Raw genomic sequence first — 16020 nt, forward strand, 5'->3', positions numbered from 1 at the left:
CATTCCTATCAAATTCTCCCTGCTTATGTCACAATCGGAAAGGATCGATTATCTGTGATACTATACTAGAGGCTTCGGACATTAGAACGATTTGTGATTGAATTTGAATTAAGTGTTAATCATAGAATGTTTGAACTTATATGTTTTTATGGGAAAATTTAATATTTTGTTCTGGAAAACAACTCAAATTTTGTTTCTTCTGTGGAACCGAGTCGAGTTATGAGTATAATGCCAATTTATACATTTGTATCTTATCAGGCAAAACAGATATGAGCTGTTTAATAGGGGTATGCCTTTTGGCATTGAAAACCACTCAATTCAACTGACATCACTGATTGTGCCTATCGAAGTATTCCTTGAGAAGTAGTCATGCAATACCTAGCTAGGCACAAGCAGTGATGTCAGTTGAATTGAATTGAATTCAATACCAAAAGACATATACCCCTATTCAACAGCAATTTTTTTTTGTGTAATAAGATACGAAGTTACGGGCTTCGACAAAGTCGTTTAGTGAAAATATTCCTTTAAAGAATTTATAAATTGGTACAAAAACCATTACCAATCTCGGTTCCACTGAAGAAACAAAATTGATGTTAATTTTTCAGAACAAAATATTCAATTTTCCCATACAAACATAAAAGTTCATATTTACTCATGTAAACGTTACTTAAAAATTCTGCAAAAAAATATTGATGAGTTTTGAACCAAATCAAAGCTTCTGAGACCCCAGGGTTTGAGAAATTAAAAATGACCCCGAATCGACTCAATCCATTCGGACATGCACTTGATTGACTCGCCTGGATCGTGCTGGAGGGCTTGACGTGTTTTCCGACCTCAGGAAATGCTGCTCTGTGGAATATTGTGGATATTGTGAAATAAAACGTCAATACCTTTGTTTCGCCTCGGTTTATATACCGCCTACTTAGACTGTGTGACGCGTGAGTATTGGTGTATATTGTTACACTTCTCATAGAACCCTGGTTAGTTCTAGAAAACTTCAACTCCAACTTCTTTGCTGAATATTCCTTACGCCCTCTCAGAAGATTTTGATTAGGATAAGTAAGCTTCGGTTGATGTGAAAAAGGTATGTCTGGAAGCAGCTGCAGCACAAAAAGTTCTCAATTTGGCAAGCTATTTGTAACTATCTTTGGAAATGGTGTGCACCTTTCTTTTATCATGAATGTTTGGAACAGCGGACTATTAAGAAGGTAGTGACTCCAAATCGCAACGATCAGCAAAACCTTACAGCAAAAACAAGATCTCGGAAGCTGTATACGATATTGTTTACAAAGTTTGATTGCGTGGTAATGGACGACGAAACCTATGCCAAGGCAGACTTCAGACAGCTTCCTGGACTAGAGTATTACACAGCAACCGGAAGGGGAAAGTTGGCAGACATTTTCAAGTATTTTAAACTATCACAGTTGGCCAAGAAATATCTCGTTTGGCAAGTTATCTGTGGCTTGAAAAGCGATATTTTCGTTGCAACCGGAACTGCAATCTGGAAATTTACGTGAGAGAGTGTGTTCAAAAACGTTGCCTTTCTTGAAGAAACATGACTTGTCTGTGCTGTTTTGGCCGGATTTGGCATCCTGGTATCATGGAAAAAAGGCCATGGAATGGTATGCCGCTGACAACATTCAGATTATATTGAATTTTAAGAAGACCCAAAAACTGTTAGCAACAAGAAGCAATTTAAATCAAACTGGCGTTCTGACGGATAAATATCCATGTAAATAAATAAATAAATAATGGCGTCCTGCGGCGAAGAAAGTAGACAAGGTGAATGTACAAAATCTGATGGCAGGCGTCAAACGAAAGGCTCGCCAATTTGGACTTGATCAATTTGAATCTTGACTGAGTTTTTTCCGACTTTTATCCATATTGAACTTCAAATAGAAAGATATTTTGATTTTTTTTAATAAACAAATAATAATCGATTAACACGTAATTTAGTACGATCACTTTTTGACCCGAACACCCTTTAGAATGGTATAAGGGCAATGACATCGATCGAAGCGCCTGGCTCACTGACCCTACCAAGCACACAGCACTATCTTTCGATCGAAACAATTTGGTCTTCAATAAAACTTTAATACCTAACCGTGGTCAATCCTTAACCAAACTGGTTCTCCTACCCAAGGAATAAATTTTCTCAGTCAAAAAAGTAATTTGCTCAGAACAATCGTTTTATTGATCCACTTATGGCTTTCGTAAAACGCTTATGACAAGACCGGTCAAAAACAATAAAACAGAGAAGCAGGAGAACTTTTCACTCCCGTTGGTCACCAAAACAGGATATTTCTCAGCCACTTTGAGCGCCATCGCTTTGATACCAACCCAACCTTCCATAACGTAAGCTTCAATAAGTTCAGGAGCAGGATCAAAACCACTAGCGCCACCACTCGGCAATTCCATAGTGATAGATATTGGAACAGCAGCCTCGGCAAATGCCCAATCATCGCTACCACCTGCTGCCGCATACAGAACGTTGGTGGAGGTTCCGAAAGTATATTTCAATCCGATGGCACTTAAAATTGCTTCATATCCTGCTTTAGCTACGTCGTTGAGATCGTCCACAGTTTCCGGCAAACTATCAGTCCAACCCCACGGATAAAGCAAATATCGACCGTGCGAATGTAATGTGAGATAAAACTGGCACCGCCCTTTAAGCCGTAGTAGTTCATTGCGAATGGCGCGTGTTTCCGGCTCAGAAAAAGCTTCTGGACCGTGGAAAATCTCAGAACATTGATTGTCTGAAGCACCCACTTCAGCCCAGTGATACTCGAAGTTTCGATTCGCGTCAGTTCCTTGACAGATAAAGCTGGTAAAGCTGGTGCTTCGAGTTTTTCGCCACAATCTATCGTCAGTATGAGAATATTCGTATCCGTCAGGATTTACGACCGGTAGAATGATCCAGTTAAATTTCTCCAACAACGCTGCATCGTTTCTATCCGGGTATTCTACCAGTTGTTGTATTATATAGAGCGCAGTTGAAGGCGCTATCCATTCCCTTGCATGTATTCCTGCATCAACGAACACCACCGGTTTCTGTTCCGGATTGTCTTTCGCAGCAATTGTTATGGTTTTCATGGAACGTCCCTCAGTTGATTTCCCGATTTCTTCTACGCGTACTCTGGATGGGTACTTGGCAGCTAGCTCCGAGAGGTATTGGTTAATTTCACCGTGGCGCAAAAACTTCTTCGTTATCAATTCGGTTATATTTGTTTGCTTAGTGGTGACCTCGATAATTTGCTTATTTACTCTGAAAATTAAGTATATTTTAATGATTGAGCTACTAGCGGAAAATAAGATTTTTTTACTTTTGCAAATCGATTGGGAGCTCCCTTAACTCAAGTCCTTTAGTAATTGTAAAGTTTGTGAATGCTGGTTGATCTTGCGGTGGGACCATTACACGCACGGTATCACCAACAATTCTTGACAAATGCCAAAAATCAAGATTTTCGTGATTTCTATACAAGTCCTGAATGGCATTGACTTCTTCTTCATTGTGTTGCTGTATTTCAAACACTTTGTAACTGTAAAATATTGAGCACGATAGAATACCGTTGAGAAATAAAAAAAAATCGATAGAGTTTGAATCTTTTTACCCAGAATATGTTTTTCTAGCTACCACTAAAGCCGTCCAGGTTAACAAAACTATTCCCACTTTTGCTACTATCATTGTAAAGTCAGTTGATGCGAACGCGATATGAAGCTGATTTGAAATATGTCCCGGTAACACTGACCATGTAAGTGAAAGTATCCTTACTTATAACCATGAAATCGATTCCGATAGTATAGATAACTGCTCAAGTAGCAGAGATAAAGCCGCTTGCATTGCAAAACGTGTGCAGTTTTAAAATTCTGAAACAGTCGTGTCAAAATTATGGAACAATCATCCATACACACAGTGATTGAGCAAAATGGATTTTATAGCTATCTTTCAGGGAGTATTTCGTACACTCAGAAATATCCTAGTATGCCATAAGATTCTCTTCTGAACTGACGCCATAAGAAGATTTAATGAAATTCACAAGATTGTCTTATGACGGAAATGAACTGAAAGGATGAACACCGATTTCACTAAAGGGTTGTAGCTTTTCATAGGATATTTTTAAAGGAAAAGGAAATGTCGTTTAAAATTATGATGACGTATATTTTGAAATGAGGTTTTGTTTTGATCTCAAAATGCAGAATTTTTTTACGTTATTTCTTGATTAGCTTAATTGAATTTTTGATTCCCAGCATCCAAAAAAAGTCCATCAGAGCATTTCTAGCCATTTCGGGCGCTCGGTTGGTTCTGCGTACTGTGGCATGAGAACAATAAGCCAGAAGTTTAAAATTCGATGCCAATTTTAAAAACAAGAAAACAGCCCATGGGGGGAAAATGGGTGCCTAACATTGGGCCGACATTGGTAATTTTTTTGTTTCTTTTCTTGGATTGATCCGTCAATTGACGTCTTTTCAACTTGCTCGAACCGAATTTTCAACAACCCGACCACCCTTCGACCCGATAGTATGAAAACGCACCGATAAAAAAGTATGGTATTTCCAACAAAATCCATTATATTAAATAATAAATCTGATAGCTTCTCGTCCAACTATAATTATCAAAAATTTCAACAATAAGAATCATACACATACTTTCAACTATAGTTGTATGATTGGTTTTGTGAATTAAACTATAAATATAATAGATTTATAATGTACGATTGATGTCATACATTCAACAATAATTATAGTACATTCAAATATAATAATATGATTGATTTGATTATAAATATGATAGATTCGACTGTAATAATATGGTTGATTTAGAAATAAATATGATAGATTTAACTATAATAATATGATAGATTTAACTATAATAATATGATTGATTTAATTATAAATATGATAGTTTAAATTATATTTCTATGATTGTTTTAATGAGGTCAACTAGAAATATTGTAAATTTAAATTCTGTTGATAGAAGTTATCATATCATGAGATGTTTTTTTCGGAATAATTTCATGGCTTCGTTTCATTTTCTTTTAACTTATTATTTCAGCATTTTGCATCTAGTTCGTTTTAGCCGCCACGATGCTAGAAAACTGACCGGTAATCCCGATATCCCCGTCCCGGTTCCTCCGCTGTTGTTCTTTTTGCATCTTGATGCATGGTTGCCCAGCAAATTGTGCGTCTTAACTTATAGGTCCCGAAAAACATCCTCACGGTGCGCCTCTGGACCGTTATTATAAAAAAAAAATTGTCCATCAAATCCAAGTACGGGGCTCGATTCCTTAGGTCATTCTGCACCTCTGGGTAAATTTTAAAAAAAATCCCTAGCAGAAAATCCGAGAAATCTTGATTTTAAGGTTTTTGTTGAGAAATTTCAAAATAATTCATATTCAAATTATTCAATATCATCAAAAAACCTCCAAAAACGTCAAAAAAGTGGTCCAAGTCATTTCCAACCAGTATGTATTTGTTGCCGTTGATAAAATTATGATTATTTACAACTGACTTAACTCTCCAAACATGGCTTAAGTGTATTATAAGTATGGTTTATTAGTGGTTTAAGGTTAAATAAATCTTGTAATCATCATTGGCTTGAAACTACCTACAAGCGAATGACCAGCGAAACAGTCGACCGGCACAAAAGCGGGGACACAAGTGGGCTTTGAAAAATCAAAAGGATTCAACTTCAAATTCTCAACGTCAATTTTTGTCCTCAAAATGGATGTTCACGAAAAGAACAGAAATTTGGTTTGCGTACTCTGCCTTTCTAAGACATCGTCGCTTCGACCGATAAGTGCAGGTATAAGAGTTGTTATTCGAAAATTTCTCCAAGATTTTGAATCCAGAGAAAATTTGTATCCGTCGGTCATTTGCGGAACATGTCGCGCGTCGTGTGGAGAGTTCAGCAAGGGAGGTACAAGGGTCCCCAGGATTCGAAGTTACAAGCTCGAAAATTCAATCATCACGCGATCTCAAGGAATGTGCAAATGTGAGATTTGTGTTGCTGCCGGTATACATGAGGGCAGAAGCAACCTGCCTGGTTTTGAACCCAAGAAACTCAAGCGCGGAAGACCCAGGTCCAGTCCAGACACAGAAGACATTGATGGGTGTAAAGCGGTGGTAATTTGTAAAACTTGCTACAGTGAATACGGAAGAGGAAAAAGGCACCATTGCACTCAATCCACCCGAGCGTCGAATTTGAAAATCATTTTTTTGAATAATGGAGAGCCCTCGTCAAGCTCAGCGGATGCGGCAGTAGCTGACTATATGCGTTCAAAGCCAGATTCACCAGGTAAAACTATATTTTAAAATAATCACCTGCAGTGATGGTTTGAATCATTTGACTTATTTTTGAATCATTTGGTTATAACTTCTTTTGAAAACATTTTTCCATGAAATGATGTTCTAAACTTTAGTAGATACAGATCTAAGCTACAACTTTCTTGTATGTCATAAATATGTATCTTCAATGTGGTATGAATTGTAGGATTTAATCCAACCCGCTAATCCAAATGATTGTGATTACGATCATTGCTCAAAAATTTAAACTTTTCGATTTCTCATTCATAAGGCATAAGAGATACAGGTTTGTGTTGGTCACAAAAGTTGCAGCTAAGATCTAGTTCTACTAAAGTTTAGAACATCATTTCTGGGAAAAATGTTTTCAAAAGAAGTTATAAGCAAATGATTCAAAATTAAGTCAAATGATTCAAACCATCACTGATCACCTGATTTAAAAAATCCAAAAAAAAAAAAAAATATTTTATCCATCAAGATGGAAAATGTGTTCTGCGAAATCTTCGTGGAAGACCGTCTGTATTCGAGAAAGTTTCATATTTCAACTTGTCCAGAACCTCCCAAAAAACTACGTGCAGATGATTTGTTTAAGGTCAAAGGCGAAAACAATCTAAGCATGAGGAAAACAATGGGTAATTAGTATTTTATTCATAACAATGGTTGTTTTATATAATCTATCTATTATCTAGGTGTGATTAAAAGTATTCGTCTTCTGGAGTCGATATAGAATCTGGAGTGCGGTTGAAATTGATTGAAATGAACCGGCAGCTTAAAGACTTGTTTGATGTAGTTCAGTTGTCCAGCATCACAGGAAATGTAGCACCTTCGTCAGATCATGTTGTTGCATATTGCACTGATGTACCGGAACTCATTAACCGTATCAAACGTTCAAGACCACCTGTTGATGATTTTGTGGTGAAAATAGGAATTGATGGGGGTAGGAGCTTCTTCAAGATAACGTTATCTGTGATCTCTCCGCAAATGGAACATCTGGCTGGCTTCAAGGATGGCGGCGTGAAGAAGCTTTTCATCATTGCACTTTCACCAAATCTCGCTGAAAAGTATGACAATATTTCCCCCGTTTGGACGAAACTTCTCAAATTACACGAGCTCGAATACTTGGTTGCTGGGGACCTCAAGATTATAAATATTATAATTGGCATAATGGCCCACTCTTCGAAGAATCCATGTCCATACTGTGAGGCTTTAAAGAGCGAGCTCGGTGTAGCAAACGGAACCGCGAGAACCAAAGGAAGTATAAACGAAAATTGCACAAGAAAAAAGAAATTGAATGGAAAGAACTTCGCAAGCTGCGTGAATGCCCCGTTGGTCTCGGGTAGTGATGAAGACAAAATCGTGAACCTTTGCCCGCCTCCACCGTTACATATAACGCTTGGAATTATTAATACAATTTTTAAGTCACTTGAGAAGAAAGCACCAGACTGGGTAGACTTATGGGTGGAACAAGCACAGGTGAGACACCAACAGATGACGTACGGTTTCACCGGAAGAGCTTGCCACGCGCTATTGGATGCTACCAATTGTTTGGCAGACAACCCTGAACTTTCAGATTACGTTACGGTTGGTTGTTCTACTAAATAAACTTTACCAAGTTTTTAATAAATATTACGATTTTCAGGTTCTGAATAACTTCAAAAACGTGTATGCAAAATGCTTTTCCTTTAAACTCGAGCATGGGTTTGAGGAGGCTATTGCAGATTTTGCCAGCATCTGGGAGAAGCTGAATCTTCCATTCACATCTAAATATCACATTACAAAGTACCATGTGGCGGATTTCTGTCGAGAAGCCGGAAGAGGACTTGGGCTTCACAATGAGCAAGCCTCCGAATCCGTACATGCTGATTTTGATGTGATTTGGCAGCGATGTAAAGCTCCCAAATCATCAAAGGTTTATAACGACCGTTTGTTAAACTCTTTGATTGATTACAACAGCAACCATATGTGTTAGTTTTGAGTTTTTAATATGTTCCATTCATTATTTTTAGTTGTATTGCTGTTTTATAGTTTACTTTTACTTTTTACTATTTCACTGTTTCCTTTTCCTACTAACCAATAAAAGCACCACTGATTTGAAATTCATTTTCCCCCATAACTTCACGGAAACAATAATTTAAACTAAACTTAAACCCCTATTAAACCATACTTATAATACACTTAAGCCATGTTTGGAGAGTTAAGTCAGTTGTAAATAATCATAATTTTATCAACGGCAACAAATACATACTGGTTGGAAATGACTTGGACCACTTTTTTGACGTTTTTGGAGGTTTTTTGATGATATTGAATAATTTGAATATGAATTATTTTGAAATTTCTCAACAAAAACCTTAAAATCAAGATTTCTCGGATTTTCTGCTAGGGATTTTTTTTAAAATTTACCCAGAGGTGCAGAATGACCTAAGGAATCGAGCCCCGTACTTGGATTTGATGGACAATTTTTTTTTATAATAACGGTCCAGAGGCGCACCGTGATCCTCAGAAGTCCTTGCTTCTGCACCGGGCGAAGATTGACTTTGTGGGGGGAAAATTCACTCAATATCATGACATCAATCTATCATACCAATGCTAGTTTCTTGTGAAATTCTGCCAGGATCACGAAAAGGAACGTCGAGCTCCAAGTCGATTTTACAGGCAGTCAGAGTAGGTGTACCTTACCAATTCCAGGAACTGTCGGCCTACTACACGACCACTGCCAAGAACTGGTAGAGAAAAATGTTTCTCCATCGCCGGAAAGCGCTTGCGCTTTGCCACCGATGTCAGAAACTGCTGGCTGACCCCTTAAAACAGCACTACGGTCACAGTAGGGAACACGTACTGGTCTCACATTTACGTTTTTTTTTGCTGATGAACACGGATAAACACTATAGTATTGAAGTATCAAACCATTAATTTATTAAAATATAGATAAATTTACTATATTTATAGTTCAATACCTAGAATCAATCACACAATTGAAGTTGAATTTATCATATTTACAGTTGAATCATATATACCATTACAATTTATTCTACCGTATTATGGTTAAATGTTAGAGGTCAATCAGAAACGTATAGTTGAATCTATCGTATTTATAGTTGAATGCCTAAAATCAATCATACAAGTGTAGTTGAATTTATCATATTTACAGTTGAATCAATTATACCACTGCGATTGAATCTATCGTATTTATAGTGAAATGTGAGACGTCAACCAGAAATGTATAGTTGAATCTATTATATTTATAGTTGAATGCCTAAAATCAATCAGACAAATGCAGTTGAATCTATCATATTAACAATTGAATCATTACAGTTGTTTCTATTATATTCATAGCTGATTGCGTAAAGTCAATCATGAGTTTGTAGTTAAGTCTATTATATTTATAGTTGGATGCGACAAAATCAACTACGCTTAGACGATTGGTATAACCAGCTGAAATAATTAGAACTGTGGTCTTTTTTCGCCGTGCGTAATAGGGGTTTTCCTTGATCTAGTCAGTCGGACATTGGCCTGTAGATAAGCGACATTGAGCCCGAAACAGGTCGACAAAAAAGGTACCTAAATTTAATTCCCTTTTCCGTTAGTAAAAACTTCAAATGTCGTGTCCTGTAATACGCCGTGTGGTATTTGTTTAATATCAAAACTTCTATGACAAATTACAAAAATAAAAAATTGTTCAAGAATAACAATAATGTCTATGTCATTCCTGATGCTTTTCAATTTTTATTATTTCTCAATTTCGTCCCACTTGTGACTTTCCATAGAAATCAACCGGTTGTGTCGAAAAAAGGATTAATTCCAAATAGTTTATGTTTGGCTTATATAACATCAGATCTCGACGTTTTATGCATTTTAGAGTAATTTGGCCAAGTCGGGTGCCCTGTATTCCTTTGGTTTTTCTTTAGGTGACTTTTAAAGGTTAAAATATCGAAACTTTGAGCTTTGAGGCACCTTTATACAAGTCCGATTGAGCAGGAAATTTGAACAGGTTAGTTATTTAGGCATATCAACAAGATGTACATACATAAAATACAGACTTAGAAATTTTGAGATGAATGTGTTACGTAGGGGGGAGGGGGGGTTGAAAATGCTCGAAAATTGCGTTACGTAATATTTGAACGGCCCCTTCAGCTATGGTATTAGTCCTGATCGGCTGCGATGCAAACGCGCACCATACATTATGGGGAAGTAAAGACATCAGCAAAAGGGGTGAGTGCTTAATCGACTTTATCTTAAAAAATAATTCAGATGTGTGTAATGTTGGGAATGCTTCAACCTTTGAAACCATAGTAAGACAGGAAGTGCTCGACTTAACTATTTGTAGCCGAGTACTTTCAACTACATAAAATAAAAAATTGGCATGTATCTAATGAAATTTCTTTATCTGATCATAAACAGATACTTTTTTACTATGAACCTAGTGAACTTAAACTAGAGAGGTTTAGGGATCCGAAAAAAACTTATTGGAATAAATTCCAATCGGAAATATCTCAAATTTTCAATTCTTTTGATCTGGACCAGGAACTCAATACGAAAAAAGATCTTGAATGCGCCTCGTTAAGCTTAAATAATAACATAATTCAAACGTATGAAGATTGTTGTCCATTAAACAAAGGTCAACAAATAACTCGACAATATGGTGGAGTAAAAAAATAGAGCTTCTTAGGAAAAAATCAAGAAAGCTCTTTAATAACGCTAAAGCTACTCAAAATTGGGACCAATACAAAAAGGCTTTGACAGAATACAATAAAGAAATTCGGAAAGCAAAAGTAAGGCACTGGCGGTTGACGTGTGGAAAAATAGAACGGGTTCCGGTAGTTTCAAGACTATACAAAGCACTTTCTAAAGATCATTCTAACGGCCTGGGCCAATTACTAAAAGAAGACGGTACATTCACCTGTACATCTTTAGAAACATTAAATCTGATGATGAAAAATCACTTCCCTGATTCAGTAGTCGTTAGTTCAAACGTGGATGGTAACTATAATGGAGAATATGAAAACGTGAGGATTCTGAGTGTCGAAGATCAGGAAATAGCTAAAACTATTTTTACCAATTCGAAGGTTAAGTGGGCTATAGATTCTTTTGCACCGTTTAAGTCTCCTGGGATGGATGGAATATTTCCAGTGCTCTTACAAAAACGTGAGCAAGGAGGTGGTTCCAACCTTAACCAAACTTTTTCGGGCAAGTATGATGCTAGCACATATTCCAACCTGTTGGCATAAAGTTAAGGTTATCTTTATACCAAAAGTAAGCAAACGTAACAATAATAATCCAAAAGCGTACAGACCTATAAGCTTGACCTCAATTCTTCTCAAAATTATGGAAAAGCTTGTAGATTTTCACATCAAAACAACTTATCTTACTATAAAACCTTTGAATAAAAATCAATATGCATATCAAGCTAATAAATCAACCATAACAGCGTTACACAATCTAGTGGCAAAAGTTGAAAAATCAATTGAGGTGAAGGAAATAGCTCTTGCAGCCTTTCTCGATATCGAAGGAGCGTTTGATAACGCCTCTCATAACTCAATTAAAACAGCGATGATATCCCGTGAATTCGATGAAAGTGTTATAAAGTGGGTTGAGGCAATGCTGAGCAATCGAAGAATTACAGCCAATCTGGGTGACACATCATTGACAGTGAAAACAACAAGAGGCTGTCCCCAAGATGGAGTACTATCGCCTATGTTGTTGACACTGGTTGTAGATGATCTCCTTAAAAGCTTGACTGAACAAGGCTTTGAAGTGATCGGTTTTGCAGATCATATAGTAGTAATTGTTCGAGGTAAATTTGACTGCACTGTAAGTAACAGGATGCAAAATGCCTTAAACTGTTGCATCAAATGGTGTAAAAAGGAAGGTCTTAATATAAATCCCTCAAAAACCACAATAATTCCATTTACAACTAAAAGAAAGGTCAATATAAAAGAAATTAGCTTAAATAACCAAACCTTATCACTAGCAACTCAAGTTAAGTTTCTTGGTATAATACTTGACAAAAAGCTTAATTGGAACGCACATTTAGAATATGCTATCTCGAAATCTCTTTCTTCGTTTTGGGTATGTAACAAGACTTTTGTTTGGTGGCCCAAAACTTTACAAGAAACAACACGAAAACGTTTACTTAAATTACAAAGAGAAGCATGTCTTTCAATAACAGGATCGTCTAAATCAACTCCCTCATCTGCACTGGAGGCATTGCTGCACCTTTTGCCTCTGCCTGAGTTCGTACAGCTAGAGGCGGAAAAAGCAGCTTTGAGGTTACAACGACCTTACTCATTACAAACTTGGGAGCTTAAGGGGCACCTAAAAATATTAAATAGGTTCAAAATAAATGATTTACTAACGTCCGTTCAAGACTGGATGGTAAACAAACCAAATTTCTACACAAGTTTCAAAGTTATTGATACTGATAGAGCAACCTGGACACAGGGTGGCCCTACAACTAGGATAGGATCTGTATCTTTTTTTACTGATGGCTCAAAAATGAATAACAATGCTGGTGCCGGAATTTATGGCCCAGGGGTTAACATATCGATTCCAATGGGATGTTGGCCAACAGTCTTCCAAACAGAGGTCCATGCGATTTACTCTTGCGCGGAAATTTGTTTGAAGAAAATGTATAGGCACGCTAATATATGCATATTCTCAGACAGTCAAGCAGCGCTACAAGCTCTAAAAGCTCCAATGTGCAGCTCAAAACTAGTATGGGATTGTATTAATGCTTTAAATCAATTATCAATACAAAATCAGGTGAACCTTTATTGGGTTCCAGGTCACCGCGGCATAGAAGGAAATGAAAAAGCGGATATACTGGCTAGGAGAGGATCGGAAGGGCCAATGACCGGGCCGGAACCTTTGTGTGGAGTATCAACTTGTGCATTAAACAATGAACTAAAAACTTGGGAAAATTTAAAAATAAAATTCAAAAGGCTTGAAGCTATTGGTGCTAGGCAATCAAAAAGATTCATAAAGCCCGATTCAAAGAAAACTCGCGACCTTTTGAGCCTGTCGAAAAGTGACCTGAAAACATTTACAGACCTTTTAACAAGGCATTGTCCATGCAATTACCACCTTAAATTGGCAAACTTAGTAATGATATGTGCCGGTTCTGTAGAACTGAAGTAGAAACTGCAGAGCACTTAATGTGTGACTGTGGATATCTTATGACACATCGACTAAAAGTTCTTGGTAAGCGAATCCTAACGCCCGATGAAATTTGGCCAGTAAGGTGGTGGGATTCATAAGAAACACCATCCCAAACTGGAATTATGTCTTGATTTCGTCTACAACTGACATCTCAATTAATGATGACAGTACTACGTAATCAGACAAATAGTAAATGGAGTTACTTCACAATAGATCAAATAAATTGGTCGCAGTGGATTTGCTCATACAAAAAAATGGTATTAGTCACATAACTTAGATTTTAGTTATTTTTACTTACACGCGCATATAATAATAATAATAAAAAATCTATCATCGACTTGATTAGATCATACTTTCAAGTGCTGATATTACATTTTCCAGTAGACATCCTATATCTATAAAGTTCAATCTAACTTCGTACCATCAATTTTATCGAGAAATTGTCTCTGTTTGTTTTGTTTCTTCATTTTTATCGATTACATCGAACACTTATGAAGTTCAACGAATAATCAGCGAACACGAGAAGTACATTCAAATCAGTAGGAAGCACATTTCAAATCAAATTTGTATTGAAATACTATAAATTCTTAAGATTCAATATCTAAGTTTTGAAGTTTATTCAAGCAAACAATGAACTATTCAGGAAAACCCTCCAAAAGTTACATACGCACCTTGGAATGCGTTATCCCGAGCGCCACGTAAGTCATTAGGTACCAGACTGAAGTAAGTACTCAGCCGATTAAAGGAAAACCCTTACGTTTACTTAGCTTCTCATGATGTGTGCCAAAAGGAAGGGGGAAACTTTCACACGAACCACATTACGCCCATAAAAGGAACTCTCCGTTGACCCGGGCAAATTCTTCGTACCTTGAACTAACTACAGCAGTATGGAATATGTACTGGGTAACAAAAAAAAATTGCTTGCAATCATCTAATAGTCCTCCTTGGTCAAGCACAAGAGGTGTCGCTATTGATTTTCAACTTGAGGTTCAATGACCTTAACGATGTTATTTGGCCATCGATTGTAAAAGTTTGGAATTCAATTTGCCTGATCATAACTCCAATTAAAACGACTGCTCAAATAAATTGTATTACTCAGTTTAATGGAATCTAAAAATTATAAGAAACTGCTAAACTTTTAATCTTTTTTCTTTATCATTAATCGACATGTCTTCCGCACACAATTGCCATAAAACGAGCGGGAAAATAAAAGTAAATTCGAAAAAATGACAGCAGACACTAAACGCGTCCTATCGACAAAAAAGGGCACCATTGAACTTCTCTCCTTTCCTTTGTAATAGGCTGATGGTGCTCTATCGGAAATAACAATCGCCATTGGCGGAAGATGTGGAGGTAAAATTGCACTCGCATCCTATGCAGCTAATATCCTCAAGGGAGCAAGTTGATCAACAACCGGGCGTCGATTCAGGGAACGCGGCTGCTGCCCTGGTGTCGGAATGCTACGACACGCATGTCGAACTTCCAGATTATGGGTAGGTACTGTATGTAGGACTGTGGAAACCGTAATTGAACATTTCACTCTCACTCTCAACGGAAGGCCTTCTTTCGGTGCGGTACAGGTAGGACGTTCCTACGTATTTGATACGCCAGTCGCACTATCTTATTGACTGCTATTGCGAATCGGAGAGCTCCCGTCATAGGCTATCCTATATAGGTATAGTGTTGTCTGGTATCATCCATCCGTATGTCGAGTCCCAAGATCTACGGCACGTCGTCCGATGATAGAGGTTACGACTGTTTTGCGCCCGAATGCTGGACTAGGCAGAGAGCAGATTTTTTTTGTTTGTTTCGGTTTTAGTTCGTGGAACTATTCTTACGTTGCTGTCGGTCTGAGATTCGACAGCAAGGTGATGCTGAGGAAAACAGTAGCTAAGGTTTTAGAGGGGGATTCCTGATCAACAAGCCTTAATCGAGCAACTATTACCTATTTATTACCTTAGACGCCTTGTTTAGTGAAAAACTACTAGTTCGAAAATCTGTTTCATCAACTATTTAGTTAGGTACCGAAACTGGACAATTTGTTCGGTAAAATCACCGGCTTGTTAAAAATATTTAGTTTTACCAAAATAACAGAACGCTTAGTAACACTTTCATCAAATCGATAAACCACCCGATTAGGAAAACATATCAAAATAATTATTCAAGCCTGTTTCCTCGAGATATTTATGTCTTGTTAATATCTGGCTTGGATCTTAATAAGATAGAAATATCTTGTCGTTTTGAAAAAAAAAAGATAATATCTGCTTTTGATACAAACAGTTGTTTTTTCCTGTCCTAAATTTGCCTGCTTCGACAGTTTTTACTGAAATTTTGTAAAAAAGGTTTTTGTAAAAAAGTTTAAAAAAAAAAAAAGAAAAAAAAAAAAGTAGAGATGTACCGAATAGTGGTATTCGGCGAACGGCCGAATACCGAATATTGACCTTTTCAACTATTTGGCCGAATATTTGGTTGAATATTTTGATAGAAATTAAAAAGCGACAATTTCATTTTTCTTCTATTTCTTCCATCGTAATACTCCTTATGTTTTTTGGTCGAATATTTTGA

The 16020-nt window shown here is 37.0% G+C and overlaps 2 protein-coding genes across 2 annotated transcripts in view; both read right to left on the reverse strand.

Moving 5' to 3' along the window:
* Window positions 1–16020, reverse strand: part of LOC129758418 (uncharacterized) — a 78008-nt gene that overhangs the window by 26491 nt on the left and 35497 nt on the right. The gene's annotated exons all lie outside the window — the stretch shown is intronic.
* LOC129758419 (carboxypeptidase B-like) lies at window positions 2203–3691 on the reverse strand. The gene is made up of 3 exons (XM_055755917.1): window positions 3612–3691; window positions 3324–3539; window positions 2203–3265 (listed from the first exon to the last, which is right to left on the reverse strand). The coding sequence occupies exons 1-3, from the start codon at window positions 3683–3685 to the stop codon at window positions 2203–2205; spliced, it is 1353 nt and encodes a 450-aa protein (XP_055611892.1). The 5' UTR covers window positions 3686–3691.

Source organism: Uranotaenia lowii, chromosome 3 (genome assembly GCF_029784155.1).
Source record: "Uranotaenia lowii strain MFRU-FL chromosome 3, ASM2978415v1, whole genome shotgun sequence".
In the NCBI taxonomy this organism is placed as follows: Eukaryota; Metazoa; Arthropoda; class Insecta; order Diptera; family Culicidae; genus Uranotaenia; species Uranotaenia lowii.

Bases quoted from the DNA above. Each gene is read 5' to 3' on its own strand.
- LOC129758419 (XM_055755917.1), bottom strand. From the start codon at position 3,685: ATGATAGTAGCAAAAGTGGGAATAGTTTTGTTAACCTGGACGGCTTTA. The intron at 3,540-3,611 runs GTAAAAAGATTC...AATATTTTACAG, and splicing joins GCTAGAAAAACATATTCTGG to TTACAAAGTGTTTGAAATAC. The intron at 3,266-3,323 runs GTAAAAAAATCT...CTTAATTTTCAG, and splicing joins CTCCCAATCGATTTGCAAAA to AGTAAATAAGCAAATTATCG.